The following is a 26540-nucleotide window of genomic DNA, read 5'->3' on the forward strand; positions in this document are numbered from 1 at the left end:
ATCACGGCCCCACATGAACTCATCCTTATAATGTGTTTTCTCTTGTCCAGCCTGCATGCCAGGGGCGTGCAGGGCGACGGGTCGGGGTCTCCAGCCGTCAGGGTTGAGGGTGAAACAGGTCGGTGACTTCAAGGTGGACACCAGGACCGCGGGCAGTGGAGACCTGAAGGTGCTCGTCAAAGGACCCAGTAAGTGCAGCAACTCCTGTCTCCTGTAGCAGAAGCACAAATCACACTGACTCATGGGAGCTGTAGTTTTCATTGTTTACCTTTTTAATTAAAACCATGAGGGGTTCAATATCTATTAACGAGTGCTGTAGCAGATGCTGATCATCTCCAGATTGCACAGAGCTCAAGTTCCAGGCTTTTAATCAGAAACACGAGCCGTGATCACGTCGCTCCTGTTTCAGAACAGATTTTAAGATCTTACTGATTTCTGTCTTCATGGCTTTTCTCCCAGAGACATTCATGACCTTTTAGTACCATATGAGTCATACGAGTCATTATGTAGTTGATCCTCAGGTAGAGGTCTTTTATCTGCTCCAGCTGAAAACTAAAGAAACTAAAGGGGAACATTAAACTATTTTTACAACGTTATTGTTTAACTTCCTTCAGATTTGTTTATTTTTGTTTTGACTTTTTTAAAATGCATTTTTATTTCTCAAATGATTAATCTACCATAAGAAGGTGATCAGTACCAGTGAAGTGACCCCTGATATCACCCTGGTCCTGTGGCTTTCTGTCAAATGCCAGAACATTTAATTTCGTATTACTCTGTCAGTCCAAGTTGGAGGATGAATAAGGACCTTAACATTTTGTGTGTGTGTGTGTGTGTGTGTATGTTCAGAAGGCATCGACGAGCCGGTGAAGCAGATCTCCAGTCAGGACGGTGTGTTCTCCTATGAGTATTACCCCAGCGGTCCCGGCAAATACACCGTCTCCATCACCTGGGGGGGTCAGCACATCCCGAAGAGGTGAGCTGTAAACTCTGTGTGTGTGTGTGTGTGTTTGTGTTTGAAGGCATTACCTCAGCACATGACCTCATCTGATCTGAATGGTTGGGTCCGCAGGGGGATGAGGAGTTGTAGTCTGGGCCTCCTCCGTGTCACTTCTCTGTGGAGCAAATTGTTTTGGGTTGTCGTGCAGATATTAGTAACAGTGTTTGTGCAGGGAGTTCCCTCGATGAGAAGAGAAGCCGACTAAAGGGTTTGTTTTGGCGGCGAGACAAACTCGTCCGGTGAGGTAATTTTTTTTATATAAGTGAGTAGCCCCACTACGAGGAACAAACCATGGGTCAGAATTAGTGCATGAAAAGGAAATACCTGTATATACATAACTCGATGAAACACTTGCGCCTGTAGGTGGTTCGGTCATAATCCGGACCAGAATCATGTCCAGGCAACATCGCGGGTCACACAGGGTCTGAAAGTTCCCACAGTGAAGAAGCAGGCTTCAAACCTTTGGGGGGTTTTGGACAAGCTCAGCTAAACCAGGCTAATGTAACACACAGGAAACACTTTTCTCTTTGTGTTTGTACGCTGAGAGAAATTCAGTAAAGTTGTGTGTGTGTGTGTGTTTGCTTGTATGGTTCTTTGTTTTCTTTTTTTTAAGATTATATTTCTTTAACCGTCACAGTGAAGAGGCGGACGGGAAACACAGGTCTAACCCGTGGTTAATGTTAGAATTAGATCGAGGGTTGTGGTATTGAGTTGTGAGGACTGAGATTAAGGTGAAGAGAGAAGAACGAGTGTCCTCACAAACATAGAAGTACAAACGTGTGTATAAGGAAGACAGTAAATCCCAAATGACAGTTTTACTTGCTGTGAAGTTAGTTTCCATCTGAGCACGCATGAAGAATCTCACACACACACACACACACACACACACACACACACACACACACACTTAACAGCCAGTAAATGCGGAAGATTGGATTACAGTTCTGTGAAGCACTGATGTTCATTTTTGTGTGTGTGTGTTGACAGCCTCATGGGTGAGCTCATGCTGTGTGGTGTTGCTTACCTCTCCTACACACACACACACACACACACACACACACACACACACACACGCACACACACACACACAGACATGTTATAACGTTGCCTCAGCAGCAGTGGACTGTGTGATCTTAATCATTTTGACACTTCTCTCTCTCTCTCTTTCTGTTTTTCAGTCCGTTCGAGGTGGCGGTGGGCCCGGAGGCGGGGCCTCAGCAGATCAGGGCCTGGGGTCCTGGCTTGGAGGGAGGCATTGTGGGTAAACCTGCCGCCTTTGTAGTGGAGTCCATCGGCACTGATGTCGGAGTGCTGGGTGAGTTTTTCTTTCATCAGACTCTGACCTCTGATTTGGTGAAATGCCATCAGACACCTACTTTACATCCAATCTCATCTGACCTGCTGTGTCTTCAGGTTTCGCCATCGAGGGACCTTCCCAGGCTAAAATCGAGTGCGAGGACCAGAACGACGGGTCATGTGATGTGCGTTACTGGCCGACAGAAGCCGGCGAATACGCCATCCACGTGACCTGTGACGAGGAGGACATCGAACACAGCCCCTTCATGGCCTTCATCGTCCCTGACAACAACGCCAGCGACTCAGAAAAGGTGAGTGACTCGCCCTCCGAACCCGGGCTCAGACACATGATGGACGAGGCTTGTGTTCAGATGCGACGATCAAGATGTTTACGTTTGGAGTTGAAAATGATTCCTGGTTTTCTGGTTGTAGGTCCAGGCTTTCGGGCCGGGGCTTGAGAAGAGCGGCTGCCTGGTCAACCAGCCTGCTGAGTTCACTGTCGACGCTAAGAATGCTGGGAAAGGACCTCTGAAGATCACGGCCCAGGTGAGATGAAACAAAGGTTACTGTAGGTGATGCTCACGTTCATACCTTGAATAGCATCTTGTGTGTCTGCAGCTTTGTGCGTCATACAGGGAAGATGTGTAATTAAACACAAAGTAAGACCGTTCTCCTTATTGATTGATCTGCTGAGTTTTTTTTTCTTTTCCTAATTGATAAACCAATTAATCTGGCGTTAGTATATTTCTCATTTTGTTCAACCAGCGTTCCAAAACTCTGAAAGACTTTTTGAACTGGAGGAACTTTTTCAGCAGCCCAGCAAATGTGTATTCATATTTATTCAAAATTTGTGCCCATAAATGTGTAAAAAGTTACAGGAGTTGATCATCTTCTTGTCAGTCTGTCTGTCCGTCTGTCCGTCTGTCCGTCTGTCTGTCTGTCTGTCTGTCTGTCTGTCTGTCAGGACGCAGAGGGACTTCCTGTGGAGGTGAAGGTGAGGAGTAAAGGTGAGGGCCTGTACTCCTGCTCCTACACGCCCACCTCCCCTCTCAAACACACCGTGGCCGTTGCCTGGGGAGGAGTCAGCGTCCCCAACAGCCCCTTCAGGGTAAGCAGCCAATCACAGCACCGTCTTACAACAGGAAGTGATATCCCGCCCAAATTCGGGAACCTGGTTGAGGCAGAAAGTGCTAAAGTTGTTCAAACCAAAAGCATCAAAGTTGTCCGGTCTGAGCCGACTGTGTCAGAGGAGCGTTTTAAGACGGTGCCGTCAAAATGTTCTGATGCCAGCACTAAAACTAAGAAGCCTCTGATTATCATCACTACATATACTGAGGAGAGGTACAGCGTCTAGCTGCACAGACACAATCACACGATTTAAAAAAACAAAACAAAACGGTATGTTAGGTCTGTGCTGGTGAGAAAACACCAGAGACAATTAAAATCATGAGGGGAAAAAAACTAAACGAGACAAATGATTTTAATGATGATTTAATCAATGATTTCGGATAACACCAGAATTTAACCAAGGCGTCTAAATGTTAATTCACGAGAAAAAACCACTCGGATCATTTGAAATGCAGCTGCGCTGGTCTTTGATCTCTTCAGTCTGAAGAGATGAAAGAATTAAAACACCATGACATTCCTCTACCAACCAGCTGAGTCTCCTTCATGGACACGGTAAAGTGTCGAGTCTGTAACCGTGTCCCGACTCCAGCTCCTGGACTTTACACACAGACATGAGATTGATCCACGTTCTCGTCTCAGTCTAGAAAAGAAGAACGAAGGTTGAACAAAGGTTGAGCTGAAAGCTACGGAATGAAGCAGCCAGCTCTTCACCTAAAACAGTGCCAGTGTCAACATGCTAACCAATTAGCCTCTATCAGATACTACCTTGCTTTTTAATCACATGTTTAATTTGTCCGGTGTGACATCACAGAGGGAGTGTCATGTGATGTGATGCCATTAGTTTCTGTTTGTTGATACTAACATCATTAACATCATTAAAATATTTGCCACTGTATGATCAAAAATACGATTGCAACTTATGTTTAACTAAACCTTTTGTATTTTTATTGGTTAGCTTTTTATATGTAGTAGTTTACATATTATTAACAACACTGACTGTAACCTCTGTGTCTGCACTGTAACAACCTTTGGTTTGTGTTTTGCAACTTCACTTAGATCCTCACTAATCATATTTTAACTAAAGTTGTTTTATGTAGACTGAAGATGATTTAATCACCGTGTGCACTAACTTTCCTGTACTGTAACCACTGTCCATGCACTGTAATTCACTTTCCTTTTTGTATTATTTAACACTCTTTTTTGTTTGTTGAGCTACAATAGAACTTCACTAATCTGAACCTTTCTGATCCAAACTACAATCTGTGAGGTGCTTTCGTCATTTAAGTAGATTGAATCTTAACAACTGGCAGTAATGTAGGTTTTAGGTCTTTATTATATACTTTTTAATACTTTTTTTGGGGTCCTGAACCAAGTTGTTGATACCAGCCACTACTGAGTCTGATCTGATAATTATAATTCCTTGAATATTGGTTAAACATGTATCTCATACACTGAAATAACAGCTGCAGCCGATTAAAACCACCACACCTTATTTCATGAGCTACTTGATCCAAACACTGGAGGTCCTGGTTCAGAAAAATTAAGTTTACCAGCTTAAGTTGTTGATCTGATGGGAACGAATGGGGGGAAAATGTGATTTGTCATGTGACGTGATAATAATGATGTAATGGCTGTAAAAGAAACTGACCGACGCACAGTATTTTGGACAATAATTTTACTCTTTTGTGCCAAGTTTTGCTGCGTCAGTCTTCCTTCCTTCCTTCCCTGAGAGCTCAACGGACAATCAACGCTCAGTTTTACACCAGTTTGACAACAGATAAACCGGGACATTCAGAAACACACAAATGGCGAATTTGTTAATTGCTGGATCAATAAAAGTCAAATCAGCAAGTAGTTAGTGTTAGAATTTTAATTTCCCCCCGACAAACCCTCTGACTCTGACTCCACCTAACGCAGTCATCAGTGCTTGTTGGTGGGAAGTCAGTTAGGGATCATGTCCTCGTTTCTGCACTGGTAACTCCTCCTGGTTGATCGGGCAACTCCAGAGTTGTTGTGAAACACAGAGTGCAAACATTTGGCTCTCGTCATCATTTACAAGAAGTTATTGAACTCCAAATTCAGCTGGAAATTTTTCAGATGTTATGTTTAACTTTGCAAGTTGGGAAATGTGAGAGGTTCGGATGAGTGATGCTCTGCTGGCATCACAACAGCACTTGATTTATAGTTTTTGTAAAGTAATTTTTGCTCCTGTTACATGAAAACCTTTTCACTTTGTATTACATGGAGTAAAAACATCCACCTGTAGCATGTTACAATATCCATTGGACCTCTGAGCTCATTATATCCTCGTTTACAATCATCTGATCAAGGGAAAAACTGTCAATGAAACGATAGAAACAAACTGAATAGAGTGAAAAGGTTTTCATTCTGCAGACGCTCCATGCACTAACCACTCTTAACTGCACTGTAACCCCCTTCAGTGTTGTGTTTTAATCACAGTCTGGGAGATTTATGTGCTCTGTAGTTATTGCTGTTATGTTTATGACTTTGTTTATCAGCTGTCTTCCCCTGGTTGTTGTTTTAAAGACGTTTATAGTTTCACCCACGGAGAAAATAAGTGTCATGAGAAACTGCCAGTGGGCCTCAGATATGTTTAGAGACATGTCTGTGTGCTGTTGAGGAATTTGCAACAATGCCAACAGGCTTCAGGAGTTGACAAAGACATTCCTTTCTTTGTGTCATAAGACGACACAAGTACGAAGTCCAAAGGCTGTGTGATAGAAAAACTCTGGATTGAAATTTGCGCATGCAGTCATAGGAAAATAACATGAAATTTACTGTCTGAGTCTTTACGTCGGGACACTCCTTCATAATATTTATAAGTCTAAGCAACATAACAAAATATGTTTCCCCTGGCTCTTATGGCTGAAGACGAGCTTTGTACAGGTCCATAAATCATTTCATCTGGTCCAGGGAAGTTTGTACTTGTCTGAAAAGTATTATTTCAGGTTTAGAGCTGATGTCACTGTGATGATTCAGCAGGCTTGTTGTGAGCTGCAGCCGCCTGCAGGCTGCCTGGCACCAACTCCACCTAACTCCAGCTTTAATGTTGAAACAGAGGATGGATAGAAACTAAATGGTCACACCCAGCTCTCAGCGCTGTTATAACCTACACCTCCGGCAGTGATGCCTTTTTGTTAGAACTGGAAGGTAAAGATGCCAGTGTGGATGAGAGGTTCAACCTGACTCGACCCTGACTGTCACTAATATCCACTGCAGGATTTGAGTTGTTGTTTGATTGTTTTAAAAACTGAATACTTACCTTTGATGACGGGGCTTGATTCAGAGCACATGTAGTTTGACAAGAAATAAAGAAGTAAAGTTAACAGCTATCAGAGTTGGCTGTTCTTTGTCATCAAACGGCCTCATTCACACCAGCATGTATTACAGTAAACTTCAGCGCAAACTCAGTTGATTCCAGTTACTGGATGGACTCACTGAAGTTAAATACTTTATGACAGGAGTTTATTTGTGTCGTTAATCTGCTCTAGAATATAAACTGTCCCTGAAAAGAGACATGGTCTGCATCAGTTGTGATGCAGTGGATGGCACAAATCCTGGATTGTTAACAGAGCAATAGCTGGCCCAGCTAGCTTAGGGACGCTATTATGTCTGGTTAGCACTATGTTACTTGTCAGTAAACTGCACAAGTAGTGACTCTACATTGTCCATGGAGGTTTGACTCCTCTGCTGTGTTGGCTCTGAGCGTTTATGTGGTTATTGAGTATTGGTCGGAGTTGGGCTCACAGGTTTTTTATCTTTAAGACAGCTGACAAAGAAATTGCTGAGAAAGCTTTTGGATCTGTGTAATTTGTTAAAATCACAGGGTAACTTCAAAGCAAAAGCTTTTAGAGGAAATCATTTTTAATCCTTAAGTTATTTTCCGATCCCAATTTAGTTCATGATATTTTGTGCCTGCAGTTTTTTAATGCTGGAATTTTTTGGCTAACAACCGTTAATCTGTTTGTAACTAACATGTTGATTGAAACTCACTTTAATCATCAGTTGTACTAAAATCCATTCAATTATCTTCACTTATATCAAGTTAAATGGAAGTTAGATTGATTTCAAAATAAATTCTGACATTTCATTTAAATGTTTTACTGTGTTGTTGATTCATTTTCTTTGGCTTGATGACTTGATTAACCTTACTGTTTTTTATTTGCATTTCTTTTTTTTTTTTTTTATCAATTATTTGATTAAAAATAGAAATAATACTGAAAGAAGTTCCAAGAAATGAAAATGCAGAAGTAGATACAATTTTAAAAAAATTATATATTTTTATTACATTAAAAAAGTCTGATTTGGTAACAGTTAATCTGTTGCTGCTGTTTATGGTTGTTGAATGCAAAAATACCTAAAATTACATTATTCTTTAAAAATATATATATATATTAGCATTTCTGGTTTATGATTTTTGTCCATTTTGAACTGACCACCATTGTTAACTTATTTTAGGGGTAGAATTTTGTCAGAGTAGACTGTAGAAGTGATCTGCCTCTACATATTCATACACAGAATGCTTTTTGCCTTTTGACTTCAAGTTTCACAATCATCTATTAGTTCTTTTTTTCAGCCTGTAAAGTTTGCTAAAATAAAGTAGCTTATTGTCTTAGATTAGTAGAAACTAAAACGAAGTCTGTTCACTTAAGCATCATCTTGGTATCACTGGTTTCTCAGTTCTGATGTACACATCATTTTGATTTAACATTTAGGAACAATGGTGAATTGTAAAATGTTAGATAACCTGAGCACCACAGGCCTGGTACCACTTTCAGGGGCTCCTAAAGACGCAGTATCTACAATTCCTCAAAGTGTTTTTGGAGCTCCTGTCCAAATCCAGCCACCTCCTGAATAAATTAAAAACAAAAAAATCACTTTCCATGATAGCTGAGATGCAGGTTATGGTGTATTGATTGACGAGCTGTTTTCTAACAGCTTTACTGTTTCTACTTTCACCATTTTAACTGAACTACAACAACTTGTCACTTCTATAATAATAAGGTTTAGTGAAATTAGGCCATATGACACACAAAAGCACAAAATTAAAAATGTGTTGAAATCTGTTGTATGTAATGTAGGCTGAAAAAAAGTGGCTCCAGGACGGAGCCCTGTGGTACTCCACAGTGATAAAAAGACCAAAAATTTAAGAATTGTTTTTTTGTTTGAAACATTGGGGGATCTGAATGGAGAAAAATCCTCAAATAACCTTTTAAAATTAAAATGTAATTTCCTGTTGGTGCTTTTAGGTGAATGTGGGTAAAGGCAGCCACCCCAACATGGTGAAGGTGTTTGGTCCTGGAGTGGAGAGAACCGGACTGAAAGCCAACGAGCCCACACACTTCACCGTGGACTGTTCAGGAGCTGGAGATGGTAACACACACTCACTCACTCACTCACTCACTCACTCTCTCTCACACACACACACACACCACACCACACCACACCACACCACACAGGGTAACAATTAAGCCAGGAAATCCCCACAGACTGTTTTATTTGGTGTGACAGCAGTTTCCATCTGTGTCAGAACAACACACAAAAAGAATCACACACTCAAGTCTACACTCTACAGACTGCTATGAATGCACCTTTATATTGTCTGGGAATGATTACAACACACATACACTCTCTCTCTCACACACACACACACACACACACACATACACTCAGACACTCCTCTCCCTGGTATGTCTTGGCAATGATCTCAAGACAGAAACATCCTGGCAGGAAATTCATCACTCTGACCTTCCTGAGCCGAGCAACACACACAAAGACTCACATTTTATCATCTACCTGAGTAAACCATGTAAAAAGAACAATACACTCCCCGTTCACTTTATTAGGAATAGCATTAGTAATACTGAATAGGGCCTTGCTTTACCATCAAAACTGCCTTAATTCATTGCAATGTGGATTGGATGTGGTTCACTGAATTCACGGTCATGCACATGGTCAACAGCAATACTCATACTCAGGCTGATGTTAGTATGTTAACACACTAAACTAAGATGGTGAACATGGTAAACGTTACACCTGCTTAACATCAGGACAGAAGCGAAGAACTGCCGTTGCATTGAACTTTACAGACTCAAACTGTAATCAGCTGATAGTGTAATGAATCGATTGCACATATCGTATGATTTGCCAACACGAAAAGACGATTAAGTGTTGCTGTAACTTACTTATTCTTACTTCTCTATGGTGACATAGAGGAAAGAGGAAAAAGAAAAAACATCTCTGTGATTGCTGCTTCAAAGTTTTATGTGCTATACTCAACAGAGAAACCCTGGTGTTTGTGCCACGGCTGCTGCATGTTTCTGTCAGTACCAATAACATACTGAGGTTTGATTTGCAGCTCTAGTGGCAGAATCTATAAAAATAAACGTCCATTGAAACTTCTCAAATTACTGCTGTAGAAAAACCCGCATCTCCACTGCACATCAGATTCTGAACAGAATGAGTCGCTCGGCCCCTGGGCACAGACATGTAGAAGGACCCCTCCCCCGTTTCTACAAAGGAGGAAGACGACCCCATTGTAGAAGTTTTGTGGCTCCCTTAGTCATTTTATGCCACGTTGAGATCACTCTGTATCTTTGAGGTTTTTATTCTGTGTCTCTTTCTGGTTGTCTTGTTGTTTTATGTCACTTTGCGGTTGTTTTACACCCAAGGCCCCTGAACCCCTCGGGAACCTTGGGCCAGTTTACCTTGAGGTATTTCCAGTTTGACTTAACGATAAGATGGAGACTTGTAAAAGGTAAAAGAGAGAGATGATTGATCTGACCTGGTTCCGTTGTCTGACACGGTTTCTGGTCTCATTCCTCTCATACTCTGGTTTCCTCTGCTGTGATTGATGGCTCGGTCATGCTGCAGGGAATGCAGATCGTGCTGAATGGTGAGTTCATTGTTTACACTGGGGTTCATGTCAGTGCAGCATCCCAGGGGCAGAGTGTCGCTGACATGAATAAAATAAATGAATGGACAGCAGGAAACAAAAACAATCTAGCTCCCCCTTGTGTCTTTACACAGAAACCAACATGGGTTGAGTTTCTCAAAGAGCGTGCTGTCACAGTAGAAAGTGAAGACATAAATATTGTATGTCCTCTAATCTGTCCGAGATGTGGTTGTAGATCTGCTTTGCCAACTCTTTCTTTTGTGTGTGTGTGTGTGTGTGTGTGTTGATTCAGGTGATGTCAGCGTGGGCATCAAATGTGACGCCAACATGGTCGGTGACAAAGAGGCTGACGTGGATTTCGACATCATCCCCAACGCCAACGACACATTCACCGTCAAATACATCCCTCCTGCTGCAGGAAGACTCACTGTTAAAGTCCTGTTCACTGACAAAGTACAGTCACACAACACACACAACACACACACACACACACACTAATGCACAGCAGACAGGTTTGCAGGTTTTCTGATGTTGATGGGAGAAATAAACGAGTGCAGTCCTGGTGAATTTCAGTGTGTATGTTTTCACACAGGAAGTTCCACAGAGTCCCTTCACTGTCAAAGTGGATCCTTCCCACGATGCATCCAAGGTTAAAGCAGAGGGTCCTGGACTGGCTCGCACTGGTGAGACACACACACACACACACACACACACACACACACACACACACACACACACACACACTTGTTCTTATCTGACTGTTGCGCTTTAAATCTCTCTCTCCTCCTACCTGCCCAGGTGTAGAGAGCGGTAAGCCGACTCACTTCACAGTGTTGACTAAAGGAGCTGGTAAAGCACCGCTGGATGTTTCCTTCTCCTCCGACGTCAAAGACTTCGACATCATCGACAACTATGACTACTCTCAGACTGTCAAATACACACCTGTGCAACAGGTACGTCAAACATGCACCTGTACAGGGGCTCTCTGGTCTCCAGCTCTCAGATTAAAGGCAAAAAATAACTTTGTTACAACTTGTACAACTTATGTTGTACAACAGGTGTGTCAAATTCACACCTTTACAACAGGTACTTCAAATAGATACCTGTACAACAGGTGTGTCAAATTCGCACCTGTACAACAGGTGTGTCAAATTCACACCTTTACAACAGGTACTTCAAATAGATACCTGTACAACAGGTACTTCAAATACGCACCTGTACAACAGGTACTTCAAATAGATACCTGTACAACAGGTGTGTCAAATTTGCACCTGTACAACAGGTTCTTCAAATAGATAACTGTACAACAGGTACCCCAAATTCGTACCTGTACAACAGGTACTTTGAATAGATACCTGTACAACAGGTACTTTAAATACGCACCTGTACAACAGGTACTTCAAATAGGTCTGTCAAATCCATACCTGTACAACAGGTGTCTCAAATACACACTTGTACAATGGTTATGCCAAGTATGCACCTGCTAAACAAACATGTCAAATAAGCACCTGTGTAACTGATTGAACAGGTACATTGTATACTCACCTGTACATCAAATAAATAGCAGTGCATGAGGTTGAACAACAGATTTGTCATACATGCATCTGTTCAGTAGGTATGTTAAATACACACCTACACAGCAGGAGGTACATCACCTGCACACCTGTGCAACAGAACTGACAGGTGATATGAAAATGAAGACTTCTGAGTAAGTTTGCAAACTCTCCACAGCTGTGATGAGCAATCAGCAAAAACTCAAAAAGAAAAAAACACTTGAAAGTTGTGTTGCTCGACGTGTTCGCAGACTCACCTGCACAGTGAGTGTCCATCTCAAACGGAGTCGTCGTTGACCAGCGTGTTGAATGTGTCTGCAGGGGGAGATGACGATCTTGGTGAAGTTTGGAGGAGATCCCATCGCTAAGAGCCCGTTCACGGTCGGGGTTGCTGCCCCGCTCGACCTCAGCAAGGTCACCGTGGACAACCTGGATGGAAGTAAGAAATCCTCTCCGACTTTCTCTGCTTTCAGCTAACCTCCCATCCAACTGTAAAGTGACTTGATAGAAAATATTTGAAATGTTAAAAAATATTGAAATTTCTATCAAATAAATTTCGAGCTTGGACCAGACGAAGAAAATTAAATTCTCTTCATCATTTACAAAATAAGTATTTAGTCCTAATGGAGACTCCCAGGACTTTGGAAAGTCTCGTTTGCACATTATTGTTAAATTGATAAATGTTCATTTCAGGAGTGGAGGTCGATCAGGAGCAGCAGTTTATGGTTGACACCAAGGGTGCAGGAGGTCAAGGTCACCTGGAGGTGGCGGTGGTGAGTGTCAGAGATGCTTTTTTAATTTCCTATGTTTTTGTCTCACATCACTCAAAGTTGACAATATTTGTTGATATAGAAATTCACCAGTTCTTGTGTGTTTGTAGCTGAGTCCCAGTCAGCGCGCAGTGCCCTGCAAAGTGGAGCCTCAGCCCAGTAAAGCTGACGTCAGTCTGGTCCGTTACACCCCCACAGAGGAGGGGGTGTACGCTGTCAACGTGTCCTACGACGGACACCCTATCCCTGGGAGCCCCTTCCCTGTGGAGGCCCAGCTGCCTCCAGACCCAAGCAAGGTAACATCAGCATCTGATCCTTAAGGTGGTTTATACAGAAAAAAAATATTTTGTTAATGTTGCTCCCATATTCTTCTCCTTACAGCTTTACTCTCTTTTTTCTCTTTTTTGTATATTTTTCTTTTTTTCTTTTATTGGCCGACAAAATGTAGTATTGGAAAAGGAAAACAAAAGATTTATTGACTTTTTAATTTATTTATTATTGATTCATGAAGACCAGCATGAAAATAGACAGAAAACACACTAAAATAATAAATTATAATTTTAACAGTCCACTGCCAGTAAAATCTTTATCATGTATCTGTATGTGCATGTCCAATTTCTTGTTTTGTTCCTTCTCTGGTGGCTTCCCTTCACATCTGAAGGAGAGACAGACACAGATTAATATCTGCAGTATTTCCACAACAGCGTATCATAGTTTTAGTTTTACTTGTTTGTGTTGTGAGTCCAGGATGTCTTATAGATAGGGATGGGGAAAAAAGGGCCAATAAAACCAGATGAAGTAAAGCAATTAAATTACAGCTGGACATTAAATAAATGAAAATAACATCAACAAAAAATGAAATTAACAAAAGAAAATGCAATATAAGTGGCTGCTTGGTCCCTTTACCATTCCTTCCCACCCTCTCCTCTCCAGGTGAAGGCGTTTGGTCCGGGTCTGAAGGGAGGTTTGGTGGGGAACCCGGCAGAGTTCACCATCGACACCAAGGGCGCCGGCACCGGAGGTCTGGGGCTGACGGTGGAGGGGCCGACCGAGGCCAAGATCGAGTGTTCTGACAACGGCGACGGTACCTGCTCCGTGTCTTACCTGCCCACCGAGCCTGGAGACTACCTGGTTAACATCCTGTTTGAGGAGGTGCACATCCCGGGCTCACCGTTCAAGGCCGACATCCAGATGCCCTTTGACCCCTCTAAGGTGGTGGCGTCAGGGTCGGGGCTGAAGAGAGCCAAGGTGAGGGTCAGGAGAGGAAGACGGAGGCGAGCTGAAGATAAATATTAAGCTTTTTAGAAGCCTGAGAAAAACATTCATCAGTTTTCGTCATTTCACTGTCGATGCAGCAGTTTTGGATGAATTTAGAAATTATGGTGATTTGTTCCCAACTGCAACAACAAAGCTTCTAAATTTGATACAGCTCAGATTTGAGACTCCAAATCTTTCACAGACATTCAGGTGATCAAAATGTTTTTTTTCCATCCAGATGTTTTTTTGCTCATTCACAGTTTCTGCATAAAAAAAAAAAAAAAACTGAATGGAAATTTCAAGGAAAAGTTGAGATATTGCTGAAAGACTGAAGGTGGAAAAGTTGGTGTTTTGATAAAAGCAAAATGCAACAAAGTGCAATGGAAAGTGACTTAGTGGATATATCATGACGTACATGAAGCACGAGCTTCCTCATATTCCTTCTTCAAATTAATATATGAAACAAACATAAACACAATAATTCCATCATGTTTTTCCATCAGTTGAGGTTTGACTGCAGCTCTTTTAATTACATCATCTCATCGCGTCATCTTCCTCTGCAGTGGTTTTTCATGGCGCCGGACTGGAGAGTTAGTGCCATCAACTATGCGCACATTGATTCACATTTTTCATCACTTTTCTTTAAATTCGGCTAAAATTAACCCTTTGACGGAAAACTGACTTGTGAAAGAAAAGGGTGAAATGGAAATTGTCTGACTGTCTTTCCACTTTCTCAGCTTAGTCGAGTTCCAAACATGATCTATTCTCAGACATTTTGCCAAGACTAATGAAGAAATGTCTGTTTTATATGAAGTGTGATGCAGCTTGTGTCTGTGCAGGTTGGAGAGACCAGCGTGGTGAATGTGGACTGTTCTCGGGCCGGACCGGGCCAACTCAGCCTGGAGGCCGCACTGGACTCCCCCCCCTCCAGCCCTACTGGCTCTGCACCAGGCTCAGGTAACACAACACTGTCTTCATCCACCACCAGTGACCAGTATATGAACTGTCAGCTGTGAACGAGCAGCACTGGTGGTTCTACCTGTTTTAGCTCATTAAGAACAAATCTCATAGATATTCAGAAGTCATCTTTCAGTCTCTAGATATAGCCTCTTCCTTCCAGGAAACCAATAATTTCAGTTCATTTCTGTGAAAATCAAGATGCAGACACTTGAAACTTGCAGACAACATCATTAAAGGAATACTTCAACATTTGGGAAATGAGCTTATTCCTCTTCTGGCAGCGATGTAGAGTACATTGATACCACCTGCATGTTTGTCTATTAAATATATAGCTGGAGTCAGTAAGACTGGAAACATCAGCACCTCTAAAGATCTCTAATTAACACACTGTGTCATGTTCATTTAATTGGTGCAGAAACCAAAGTGTAGAAATGACAAAATTAAATTTGACCAGGATCTACGTGCCACACTATTTCTTGAGCAGGCACAGTAACTTCCTGGTGTCTCCACTGGCTGATGGAAGGATTAAGAAAACAAGATCTCATGTGTTAATAGTGACCTTTAGATGTGCAGGTAGGTGGATTTATTTGGATGTGTGAACAGTGAAGTGCAGGGACATAGACATGATGATGATGATGATGATGATGATGATGAATGCTCTGCATTGAAAACCGTGTTGTTGTTCTGTCCGTCCACATTTTGGATCAAGTCTAATTATCCTCGGGTCTTTTCTCACCAGGTCTCACTGCCCTGGGTTCCTTTGCAGATTAGTGTTGTGAAGAGTTTCCTGTTTGAAACACACAAAACAAACAGCTGACATTTGTTCACATCCACACGGTCTTCAGTTTTGTGATTTTAAGAAAAATGTAAAAACCTGTTGTTCCAGGTGTGAAAGCTAAGACGGAGGTGGTGGACAACAAAGACGGGACCTACACGGTGACCTATGTCCCTCTGACCGCTGGCATGTACACCCTGCTGCTCAAGTACGGAGGAAAGGCCGTCCCCGGTTTCCCCGCTAAGGTGATGGCGGATCCTGCCGTCGACACCTCGAAGGTCAAAGTGTTCGGACCTGGAGTGGAGGGACAAGGTGCGGTACGGTCCATCTGAGTCAGTGTGCACCTCTGACTTATTTCATGCTCTCGAATGAACAAAACTGAACATTCAACAATATAATTAACGCTTTAATCTTTGAGATACAACACATTGTTTCACAGGCTGAACCTTTCAAGCTCTCCGTTTTAATGTGTGTTCTCTAAGCTGAGACCTTCATCGTATCACTGCAGCATCAGCATCAGAGCCACAGTCTGAGGACAGTTGTACTATCCATGACTAGTGAACTGATCCTCACGTGCACAGTCAGTGGAGTTCTCCCTTTAAACACACCTCCCTCCCTCCCTCCACTCTTCTTCAGCTGTTTTCCGAGAAGCCACCACGGAGTTCACGGTGGACGCCCGTCCTCTGACCCGGCGAGGAGGAGACCACGTGAAGGCGGAGGTCAGGAACCCGTCCGGAGCGCTGACAGACTGTCAGGTTACCGACAAGGCCGACGGGACGTACGGCGTCGAGTACACTCCTTTTGAGAACGGTAACTACTACGGTATCTACACGGCACCGTGTGGTGGTGTTTGTGTGTGTGTGTGTGTGTGTGTGTGGTGTCTAAGCAGCTGCTGTCTGTCCTGGTGTGTATTTCAGGCGTCCACAGCGTTCAGGTTCTGTATGACGACACACCGGTTCCTAAGAGCCCATTCAAGGTTTCTGTGTCGGAGGGATGTGACCCCAGCAGGGTGGTGGCTACCGGCCCCGGGCTCCAACAAGCCCTGACCGACAAGCCCAACAACTTCAACATCATCACCAGGTAAAGGTGGCGGGCGGTTAGGAGCAGGGAGGAGACTGTTTTGAGAGTTTGATAGTGTTTTGTCAAATTTGAATCCAGCCCCAAATCCACTCATCAAATCTTTTAATTTAACAGTTTTTTAACTGTTGAATTAAGACATCTGTGTTTTAAAATATATAGAGTTTTATTATTTATATTGTCACCATATGTTTTGTCACTGCTCTGTGATATTCATTAATCCCATTTGGCCCTCACAGGGGCGAGGCGGCTGTGAGGCTAAAAAAACAATATTAATTCTGATGTTTGATGATGGAAGATTTGATAAAGGATTTATTTGCCGCAGAGCCAAAATGAAGTCGTCTGTTGTGACTCATCGCTTGTTTAGAAACAGACCTTCTGCACTCCAGTGTCTCATAAACAGTCTCTAACTTCAGGTCAAGCTATCGCTGATTTTGGGTGCACTGATCCTTTAACAGAGGGGCAGGTATCGGCGGTCTCGGCATCACCGTGGAGGGTCCATCGGAGTCAAAGATGTCCTGTAAAGACAACAAAGATGGCAGCTGCAGCGTGGAGTACGTTCCTCTCACCCCCGGCCTCTATGACGTCAACATCACCTACGGAGGAGAGCACATCCCCGGTGAGATGAGATTTTTATTATTGTTGTTTTATTATCACATTATGTGTCAGGATTTATTTTTCCTGTTGGTTCAACCCTCTGATTAATGGTGAAATATCTTTTAGTCAGTTTGTTCCCACTGAAGATGAAAATCTAGATTCATTACTCAAACAGGAAGAAGTAGTTCCTCTGTCGGGGACTATTTTCAGCCCTGAAATGTGGTGCTGCAGTGAGTATTTCCAGCACCAGGACAGTGTGTGTGGGATTGATTTAATAATGTGTGTGTGGTCATGGTTATAAAGGAGCATGTCAGCAGTGTGTCTCATTCATGTGTTTTTAATAGTTTTTGGACACAGTGGCGCTCTGAGATATATCACTTCATTGCTGGTTTTAGTCTTTTAATGGGATTTGTTGCCGATAAGAAAAATAAAGGATATAACCTTTAAATGTCGACAGAGATTGGTACAAACATGGATGACTCCCCGAAGATAAATTCAATCTGAGAAAGCTCATGGTGGGATATAATTATAAAAATCTAATTATTGATTTCTCATTTGAATATTGAAAAGCAGAGTAAAGAAACTGATCTATTTATCTTTCTCTCACGTGTCTGTTTATTTCCTGTAAGCACTTTAATGTTGAATCCTTTTTGCAAAACTTTTTTGGCTTTGCTCTCATTTCCGCCTATAAACAACCAGTGAAGTTAAAGGATGCAGTAAATGTTTTGCAGTTAATGTTAAAAAGATGTTGCTGGTGTTATTGGCTGATAAAAGACGTGCCAAGTGTTTCAGTTTAATGCTTTTAAGATGTGGTTGAAGTTACTGGCTGAAGTTAAAAAGCTGCAGCTCGCTTTAATTGACTTGAGTTCAGGAAAAGCTCAGCGTGCTTCCTCGTTCGACACCTTTCATAGACAGCTGTGGGTTTGTGGTTCTGCTCTGTGAAGGCTTCAGGATGGAGACGCGTTTTCACCGCAGCAACTGGTTAATTCCTTTAAAAAATAAAATTAAATACAAAATACACAGTGAAAAATATCAAAGATACAGTTGATATTAGCAGCACCGCCTCCATGACCAGCTCCTGCACTGAGAAATGTTTATTCACTGACACGCCAGGAGGGGCTCCCCCTTGTGTTGGTTGTTGGTTAACGCAGCTGTGACGTTAAAACAAAAACATCACATTTCTATTTGTTACGAATATTTAACGGGATTGATAAATATCTCACGAGTCGTATTTGTTGTAAACATTTAAAGTAGATCTGTTTCTTTCTTCCTCCTTTCTGTGACTTAAACCAACATTTCCTTTTCCTCTTCTTTCCAGGAAGTCCATTCAAGGTCCCAGTGAAGGACGTGGTGGACTCCACTAAGGTCAAGGTGTCTGGTCCCGGTGTGGGGTCAGGGGTCAGGTCCAATATCCCACAGTCCTTCACTGTTGACTGCAGGAAGGCGGGCGTGGCCCCTCTGGCCGTGGCCGTCACAGGTCCTAAAGGCATCGCCGAGCCTGTGGAGGTGACAGACAACGGGGACGGGACCCACACCGTGTCCTACACCCCGTCTGTGGAGGGGCCGTACTCTGTGGCCGTGAAGTACGCAGAGGAGGACGTCCTCCGCAGGTACACAGCAGTACTGCAGTACTGATGTCAGGGTCGTTTAACAGGAAGCTGAGTCAGGAGCCAGTTGATGAGTTTAAAGATAAAATCAGATCTGTAATATCTTTTACTTTCTTGTTTGTTTTTATAATTTTCCTTTGAGACTGAAATAAAATATAACAAGCTGTTTTTCATCTGTCGTCTGTGGACACGTCACCAAATAGAAATTTATAAAAAGTCTCTGAAAACATTGAGAAGCAGGGAAGAGAATATTAATGTTAGTAAAAAAACCATCCTGCAGGTCACCGTTAAACTACAGTGTTGGGTACTGATTAAAACTTGCAGCACAGAAGCACATCACAGGAGAAATGTACTGAATATGGGAATATTAATAGAAAAATATGTTGCTGCTTTATAAGAATTTGAACATGCGATACAGAAGCTCAGAGTCAACAGACGTAAAAAACAAATAATTCACATACAAAATATCACCACATAATTTGGGAGGTTAGTGTCTGTAGTAACACGTGTCTGTGGTCTCTTCAGTCCCTTCAAGTTTCGGGTTCTGCCCACTCATGATGCCAGCAAGGTGCGAGCCAGCGGCCCCGGGCTGACCAGCGGCGTCCCTGCCAGCTTCCCTGTCGAGTTCAACATCGACGCCAAGGACGCCGGCCAGGGCCAACTGAGCGTGCTCATCACCGTCAGTCACACACACACACACCCATAATTATAGACCTGGAGGAAAGAAGACAACACGAGGCACAACCTTTTTTCCTCTTCCCTCCTCAGGACCAGGAGGGTAAACCTAAGCAGCCCAGTATCCATGACAACGGTGACGGTACATACCAGGTGTCTTACGTCCCAGACCGTGCAGGCCGGTACACCATCGTCATAAAGTATGGCGGTGACGACATCCCAGCTTCACCCTACAGAGTCCGTGCCACAGCAACCGGAGACGCCAGCAAGTGCACCGTCACCGGTACATGACCACTGATGACACGTCTCACTGAAAACAGAAATTATTAATAATAATAATAATAATAATAATAATAATTATAATAATACAATGATAAATGTTTATAAAAATCTAAAACGCTGCAAAAAACCTAATGAAATATTCTTGTCAGGTCCCGGTGTGGGTCCCACGGTGGCCATAGGCGAGGAGCTGGGCCTGGTGGTGAACGCTAAGGGTGCTGGGAAGGGGAAGGTGAGCTGTGTGATCGTTCAGCCGGACGGCAGCGAGGTGGAGGCCGAGGTGCTGGAGAACGAGGACGGCACCTTCGACATCTTCTACACCGCCCCGGCGCCCGGGAACTACGTCATCTACGTGCGCTTCGGAGGAGAGAACATCCCGCGCAGTCCCTTCAAAGTCATGGTGAGGGAGGGACGCAGAATGGTTCATTGTGATTTAAGGGATCCAAAATGCGTTTATGTAAGAAGAGGCGGTTTTCTGCTGCAGCTTTGAACGTAGCATCTCGGAGACATTCGCCCTCGTTAAAGTTTGATTGGGGATTAAAAATTGGTTCGGTATTTAAAGGACCATACCTGTGTTTCTCTGTAAGTCTCAACTCAACTACAGATCTTGTATAAACAGTCCAGACAGATTTAGTTTATCATATTTTCTCTGTGATTCCTGGCAGCGGATCTTTTCCATACAGCATGAAAAATACTGGCTCTAGAAACTTGCTTGAGTTGTGTAATCCACCACAGACCGGCCTTTGCCTTTACAACAAGCGTCTTGTTCCAGCGTCCTGCAGAAGCTGCCACGGTTCCTCTGTGGGTTTAGTCTGTCTCAGTGTCTTCTGTCTCCTCACGTGATCCCACACTGACTCTGTGATGTTGAGATCAGGACTCTGTGGGGGCCACACCATCTGTTGCAGGACTCCCTGTCCCTCTTGGCTCTGAAGATAGGTCTTTATGAGGTCAGATGTTAACCCTTCATGTTGTGTCTTCAGGCTACTGATGAGGTACCCATGATGCAAGAGCAGACGTCCCTACAGCAAAAGGCTGCCCCTGGAGCTGGCTTTCAGCCCTGGGTACCCCCAACACACACACACACACACACACACACACACACACACACACACACACACACACAAACACACAAACACACACACACACACTTTTAAACAAACACAAGTGGCCAAAACACACACACACTTGTTAGCACACATACTGTATATACACAACATAGACACCAGTACACACACACACACAAACACACACACACACACACACACACACACACACACACACACTGCTCCTCTCTGTTGCAGGTGAATGGCCGCTGGTTAAAACTTTACCTCTCTCTCTCCATTCTAAAGCGTACTCGCCCGACCGCTTTGCTTCCTCCATGTCATCGCTTCTCTTTTTGCCTCAGCCAATGGGATCGCAGCAAACTTCATTACATAAATAAATCCCAGCTGTTTGCGATGAAGAAGGCGTTGCTATGGTTACGGGTTTCTCTTCACCAGGGGTTTTATTGTGGTGGTCTCTCTCTCTCTCTCTCTTCCTCGGTGCACTCTTCATCACTGTGGCTGCATCACAGAGTCACCTCCTCATCATTATCATCATCCTCCTCTTCCTCTTTCTTCCTGCTCTATCGCACTACACCTCCCAGGATGCCCCTGTGTGGGCGTGGCTTGGATGCAGCAGCAGCATGTCTCTAATGCAGGTCAATGAGAAGGACAGGAAGATGTTTTTTCGTGTCGAATGACACGTTAAAGTTTGTCTGTGTCTGTGTCTGTCTTCCCCAGGTGACATCAGACAGCTACGAGCCAATCAGCAGCAGCGTCAATGGAAGCGGCTTCAGACCGTTCGACATGGTCATACCTTTCTCTTTCAGGAAGGGAGAGATCACTGGTGAGTGACGGGCGGGTGATCGGAGTAGATTTTACTCGGTGTGGTGGAAACTGGAGTTGACAGAGTTTGTAAAGCACCTTCCACCAACAAGGCAACACAACATGCTTTAAACTAGACGAAAGATGCGTGAAGGCAGCAATAAAAACAGACACACAGGCAGCTGTGTGCAAAGGTTTGGGCAAAATACCTCATTTATTGATTTCTGAGGTGAAAAAAAAATATGTCTCCTGCAGTAAACAGACATTAAAACGAGCCTTTTTTCAAATGTTTATACGCTGTTACTTTTTATATCACTCACTCATCATCAGGTAAATAGAGCCGTCTTAAATAGGAGTGGCTCTACACTTTGTAACTGCTTGTAGTAAAGAGTCGTTCTATTGTTTTGGGTTTTTTTTTAGGAAGTTTCAACTTCTGAGATATTCTGAGGCTGTCCTGCCCACACAGCGTGTTTAAGATCGACCCAGAGCTTTTCAGTGATGTTCAGGGGACCTTTGTAGCTTAAAAAAAGTTAAACAGAAATATGTTAATTCTCCCTCTCGCTGTCTCAGGTGAAGTGCTGATGCCTTCAGGTAAATCAGCTCAGCCGCTGATCACAGACAACCTGGATGGGACGGTCACAGTGCAGTACTCACCCACTGAGGCCGGCCTGCACGAGATGCACATCAAATACAACGGCACACACATCCCAGGTTAGCACACAACAAACACACACACGCACAAACACGCACACGCACACTCATCTCCTTCAGTCAGATCTCATGATTGGAGTTAGACAGCTGAACTGGAGACACCTGGTGTGTAGAAGGAGAGCTGCACCCTGTGTCTCCCTCAGACGTCGATCTGCTGTCAGGATGTTTGGATGATGATGTCATAGTCAGGATGAAACCTGGAGAGGTGTGTGTGTGTTTTTGAGTGATTAGGACTGTGTAAACTATGTACATAAGGTGTGCAGTGTGCATGTTTGTGATTAAGAAGTGTGTGTGTGGATCAGTGGTTCTTTTTCAGCCAGCAGGAGAAAACCACTAACCACCAGCCTGTAATGACATCACACACTGAGAATCTGTGTGTGTGTGTGTGTGTGTGTGTGTGTGTGTGTGTGAGAGAGAGAGGGGGTGTTTAAATGTGTCTAAAGGGTTTGGTTGATGTCACCGTCTCGGCTTTATTAATAGATCACATGGCCAAAAGTATGTGGACATATACATATCTACATTCAACATGTGATTCTAAACCATGAACATTACTCGAACAGTTTGAGTTTGGAACCTGGCTGCAGAGATTTGCCACAGAAGTATTAGTGAGGTCCAACACTGATGTATGGACATGAGGACATGAGTGTTAACGTTGTCGTGTCAATACAGGAAATAGCCAAACACAAACTAATGAACACTGTTATCTAAAATATCATTATGTGCTGTTGCATGAAGATTTCTCTTCAATGAAAAACATACACAGACCAAAAGTACGTAAAGTTTAGTATTTAGCAGTTTAGTATTGTGCACAGACTCCAACATGAGACACTGATTTTCATCATCAGTCAGGTTTTACTTTTACCAGTAGTTTTTATCCTTGTTGTACTAATGAGTTGAGTGTGTGTTGCAGAGTCTCCCCTCCAGTTCTATGTGAACCACGCCAGCAGTCCCAACGTCACAGCCTACGGTCCTGGTCTGAGCTACGGCGTCGCCAACAAGATGGCCACCTTCATCGTCTACACAGAGGACGCCTCTGAAGGTAGGAGAGAGGGAGGAGGAGAGCCGGTAGTTATTCTGGTAACAACGTCCTCGACTAGCAGCATCAGTCAGGGATCAATAAATGTTGTTGATAGAATTGTTGTCAGTTCTTTTTCTGCCAACTAATTTATTAATTAATCCGTAATGGACTAATACTTTCAGCACTGAGGACAAGAGCTGCGACAGTGTTATGTGATAGTGTTAGGATGTGAAGCAGCAGAAGTAGTGAGTTTGTTGTTATACTATTAGCTTACGTAGTTTTAGTAAATTGTTGTCAACATCCTGCATCAAATATATTCGGTCCGACCAATCATCTGTCTGTCCGTCCAGGTGGTCTGGACCTGGCCATCGAGGGTCCGTCCAAGGCAGAGATCAACTGTGTGGACAACAAGGACGGGACGTGCAGCGTCAGCTACCTGCCCACTCTGCCCGGAGACTACAACATCCTGGTCAAATACAACGACGAGCACATCGCCGGCAGCCCGTTCACCGCCAGGATCACTGGTCAGTCTGCACGCCAACGCACACACAGCCACTGCTACATGATCAGACAGATTAGACCCTCATTTTAACACATAATGTACAATAGCTGGGTTCAGCTACCTGTCCACAGCTGTGTCTTACCTGTGTGTGTGTGTGTGTTTGTGTGTGTTTCAGAGGACAACCAGCGGCGCTCTCATGTCAAACTGGGCTCAGCGGCAGATTTCTCTCTGGACATTAATGAGACAGACCTCAGCCTGCTGACCGCCAGCATCCGGGCGCCATCGGGCCGTGACGAGCCCTGCCTGCTGAAGAGGATGGCCAACAACCACATCGGTAACACACACACACACACACACACACAAAAATACACATTTTAAAAAGTAAATGAAAATCTGTATTTCATCTCGTATTAAATTCTCCTTCCTCTCCCTCCTCCTCCCAGGCATCTCCTTCATCCCCCGGGAGGTGGGTGAACACCGGGTCAGTATCCTGAAGAATGGTCGGCATGTCGCCAACAGTCCCATCACCATCATGGTCGTCCAGTCCGAGATCGGCGATGCCAGTCGGGTCAAAGCGTACGGCGACGGCCTCGTCCAGGGAACCACCTTCAACAATGCCAGCTTCGTGGTCGACACTCGAGAGGCCGGTAGGTGCAGCTTCAAGTTTAAGTTTCCCTTTTGCGATTGGTCCAGACTGAAAATATATGAACAATTATTGGATGGACTGCCATGCAATTTTATACAGGTATTCATGTTCCACAGAGGATGAATCCCACTGATTTTGGTGATTCCCTGATTTGTCTTGTTGCGCCGTGATGATGTTGACATTTGTGGTTAAGATTGAAATATGATCAACCACCATTGGCTGGATTTTCATGAAATCTGTTTCACATTCACATCTATGTTTGGATTTATTGTAATAATTTTGGTGATCTCTTGACTGTCTATCCAGCGCCATGATGAGGTCAAAAAATTTTTTCTTATTATTTTTGATCTAAACCAAAAGATCCTGTCTCCTACGAATAATAATGTTGAATTCATCGAGTTAATTGCTGATAACGTCACTGAAGATTCTGAGTGCTGTGTCTCTAGGTTATGGCGGCCTGGCTTTGTCCATCGAAGGTCCCAGTAAGGTGGACATCCAGACAGAGGACATGGAGGACGGGACGTGTGGAGTCACCTACTGTCCTACTGAACCAGGAAACTACATCGTCTCAATCCGCTTCGCTGAGGAACACGTCCCAGGTATAAAACAAGTTTAACACAGTTAATGATTCCAACTCTCCTCAAGTCAAACTCGCACTTTGAGGATGGAAATAGTTGCATTTTGGACAAATAGTTTGAGGTGTGTGTGTTTTGTATTTCGTCAACAGGAAGTCCGTTCACAGTGCGGGTGACGGGTGAGGGTCGTATCCGGGAGAGCATCACTCGACGACAGAAGGCGGCATCTGTCGCCAGCGTGGGGAGTGTGTGTGACCTCAGCCTGAAGATACCAGGTACACATGCACACACACACTTACATATCGCTGATCTAAAGGTCCGTCTGATCGGCTGTCTGCAGTGTCAGTCAGAGGAATGTTAGTCCAACACGTTACCTGTGAACGTCTCGAGCAGTGTGTGTTTATATCAGTGAAGAAACTGGCAATCTGGAGACGACGTCCAGACGTGTGTGAAAACGTCCGGCATCGTCAGAGATGCCCCTTCTCCTTTTCTAAACCTGTTTCCTGTCTGAAGCTACAACATTTCTGATTTCTGTCTGTTTTTTCTCAGCACTGACTGTACTCTGTGTCAGCTTTGTCTTTTGTCCCTTCTTATCTTTCTTTTCCTGTCTTTCCTTCCCTTTTGTCTCACCCTTCCTCTTTCTCCTTGGCTTCCATTTTCTTTTTCCTTTTTCCTGTCCTTGTTTTTTTTTCTTCCCTTTTCTTCCTCAGTTTTTTTTCTTTCCTTCTCCTGTGTCTTCTGTCCTCTTCTCTAATCACTCCTCTCCTCCTCTCATTTTCCTCCTCTATGTCTTTCTTCCCCTCTCTGTCCTCTCACCTCCTCTTGGTCATCCTCCTCTTCCTCCAGTGAGCTGGTTCCTCCTGGTCTTGTCTCGGCAGCTCCTCTCTCACACCTCCTCCCGCTCCTACTGTTCCCTCTGGTGGTCTGGAAGATCCGGCAGTCGCCGGGCTCATCCCTCTGCTGTTGTCCCGGATCAGAGCCTCTCTCCTGGGCGTGTCCGCCTCATCTCTGGCCTCTCTGGTCTAGTGTTAGCAGGCAGAGCGAAGCCAGCGAGGGGTGTTTGGGTTTTTGATGCCCGCTGCTCAGTGGGCAGTGCAGGGGTGGAGGGTGCGTTATAGAGCCCTAGGAAAAAACATTTGCTGGGCTTGGCAGCACAAGGTTTGCAACACAACACGCTTTATTAAGTTGCAGCTTTTTGTGTGTGAGAGAGATTCTGTCCGTCTGTTTTCAGCTTTGCTTTGTTTTGGTTTTCAGGTTGAGTGATTCACCTGTTGAATAGACTAGTTGAAGCTTCATTGAACTACGAGATGAGAGGTCTAACCTTCCATTACCAGCT

At 43.8% G+C, this 26540-nt stretch overlaps 1 protein-coding gene across 1 annotated transcript in view; it reads left to right on the forward strand.

Moving 5' to 3' along the window:
- Positions 1 to 26540, forward strand: part of LOC111219449 (filamin-B-like) — a 91227-nt gene that overhangs the window by 57902 nt on the left and 6785 nt on the right. Inside the window, exons 10-41 of the mRNA XM_022742129.1 lie at positions 51 to 188; positions 847 to 973; positions 2176 to 2312; positions 2411 to 2604; positions 2726 to 2839; positions 3258 to 3401; positions 8692 to 8815; positions 10630 to 10790; positions 10930 to 11020; positions 11136 to 11290; positions 12212 to 12329; positions 12584 to 12663; positions 12771 to 12956; positions 13594 to 13908; positions 14757 to 14874; positions 15764 to 15964; positions 16289 to 16462; positions 16570 to 16732; positions 17188 to 17348; positions 18645 to 18936; positions 19459 to 19612; positions 19702 to 19891; positions 20040 to 20287; positions 20868 to 20948; positions 21669 to 21774; positions 22323 to 22463; positions 23374 to 23502; positions 23832 to 24005; positions 24159 to 24317; positions 24427 to 24630; positions 25076 to 25228; positions 25357 to 25479. Coding sequence (XP_022597850.1) covers positions 51 to 188; positions 847 to 973; positions 2176 to 2312; positions 2411 to 2604; positions 2726 to 2839; positions 3258 to 3401; positions 8692 to 8815; positions 10630 to 10790; positions 10930 to 11020; positions 11136 to 11290; positions 12212 to 12329; positions 12584 to 12663; positions 12771 to 12956; positions 13594 to 13908; positions 14757 to 14874; positions 15764 to 15964; positions 16289 to 16462; positions 16570 to 16732; positions 17188 to 17348; positions 18645 to 18936; positions 19459 to 19612; positions 19702 to 19891; positions 20040 to 20287; positions 20868 to 20948; positions 21669 to 21774; positions 22323 to 22463; positions 23374 to 23502; positions 23832 to 24005; positions 24159 to 24317; positions 24427 to 24630; positions 25076 to 25228; positions 25357 to 25479 — 5055 coding nt within the window. The remainder of the gene's footprint in view (positions 1 to 50; positions 189 to 846; positions 974 to 2175; positions 2313 to 2410; positions 2605 to 2725; positions 2840 to 3257; positions 3402 to 8691; positions 8816 to 10629; positions 10791 to 10929; positions 11021 to 11135; positions 11291 to 12211; positions 12330 to 12583; positions 12664 to 12770; positions 12957 to 13593; positions 13909 to 14756; positions 14875 to 15763; positions 15965 to 16288; positions 16463 to 16569; positions 16733 to 17187; positions 17349 to 18644; positions 18937 to 19458; positions 19613 to 19701; positions 19892 to 20039; positions 20288 to 20867; positions 20949 to 21668; positions 21775 to 22322; positions 22464 to 23373; positions 23503 to 23831; positions 24006 to 24158; positions 24318 to 24426; positions 24631 to 25075; positions 25229 to 25356; positions 25480 to 26540) is intronic.

This window comes from Seriola dumerili, unplaced genomic scaffold (assembly GCF_002260705.1).
Source record: "Seriola dumerili isolate Sdu_G_001 unplaced genomic scaffold, Sdu_1.0 BDQW01000066.1, whole genome shotgun sequence".
Taxonomy (NCBI): domain Eukaryota; kingdom Metazoa; phylum Chordata; class Actinopteri; order Carangiformes; family Carangidae; genus Seriola; species Seriola dumerili.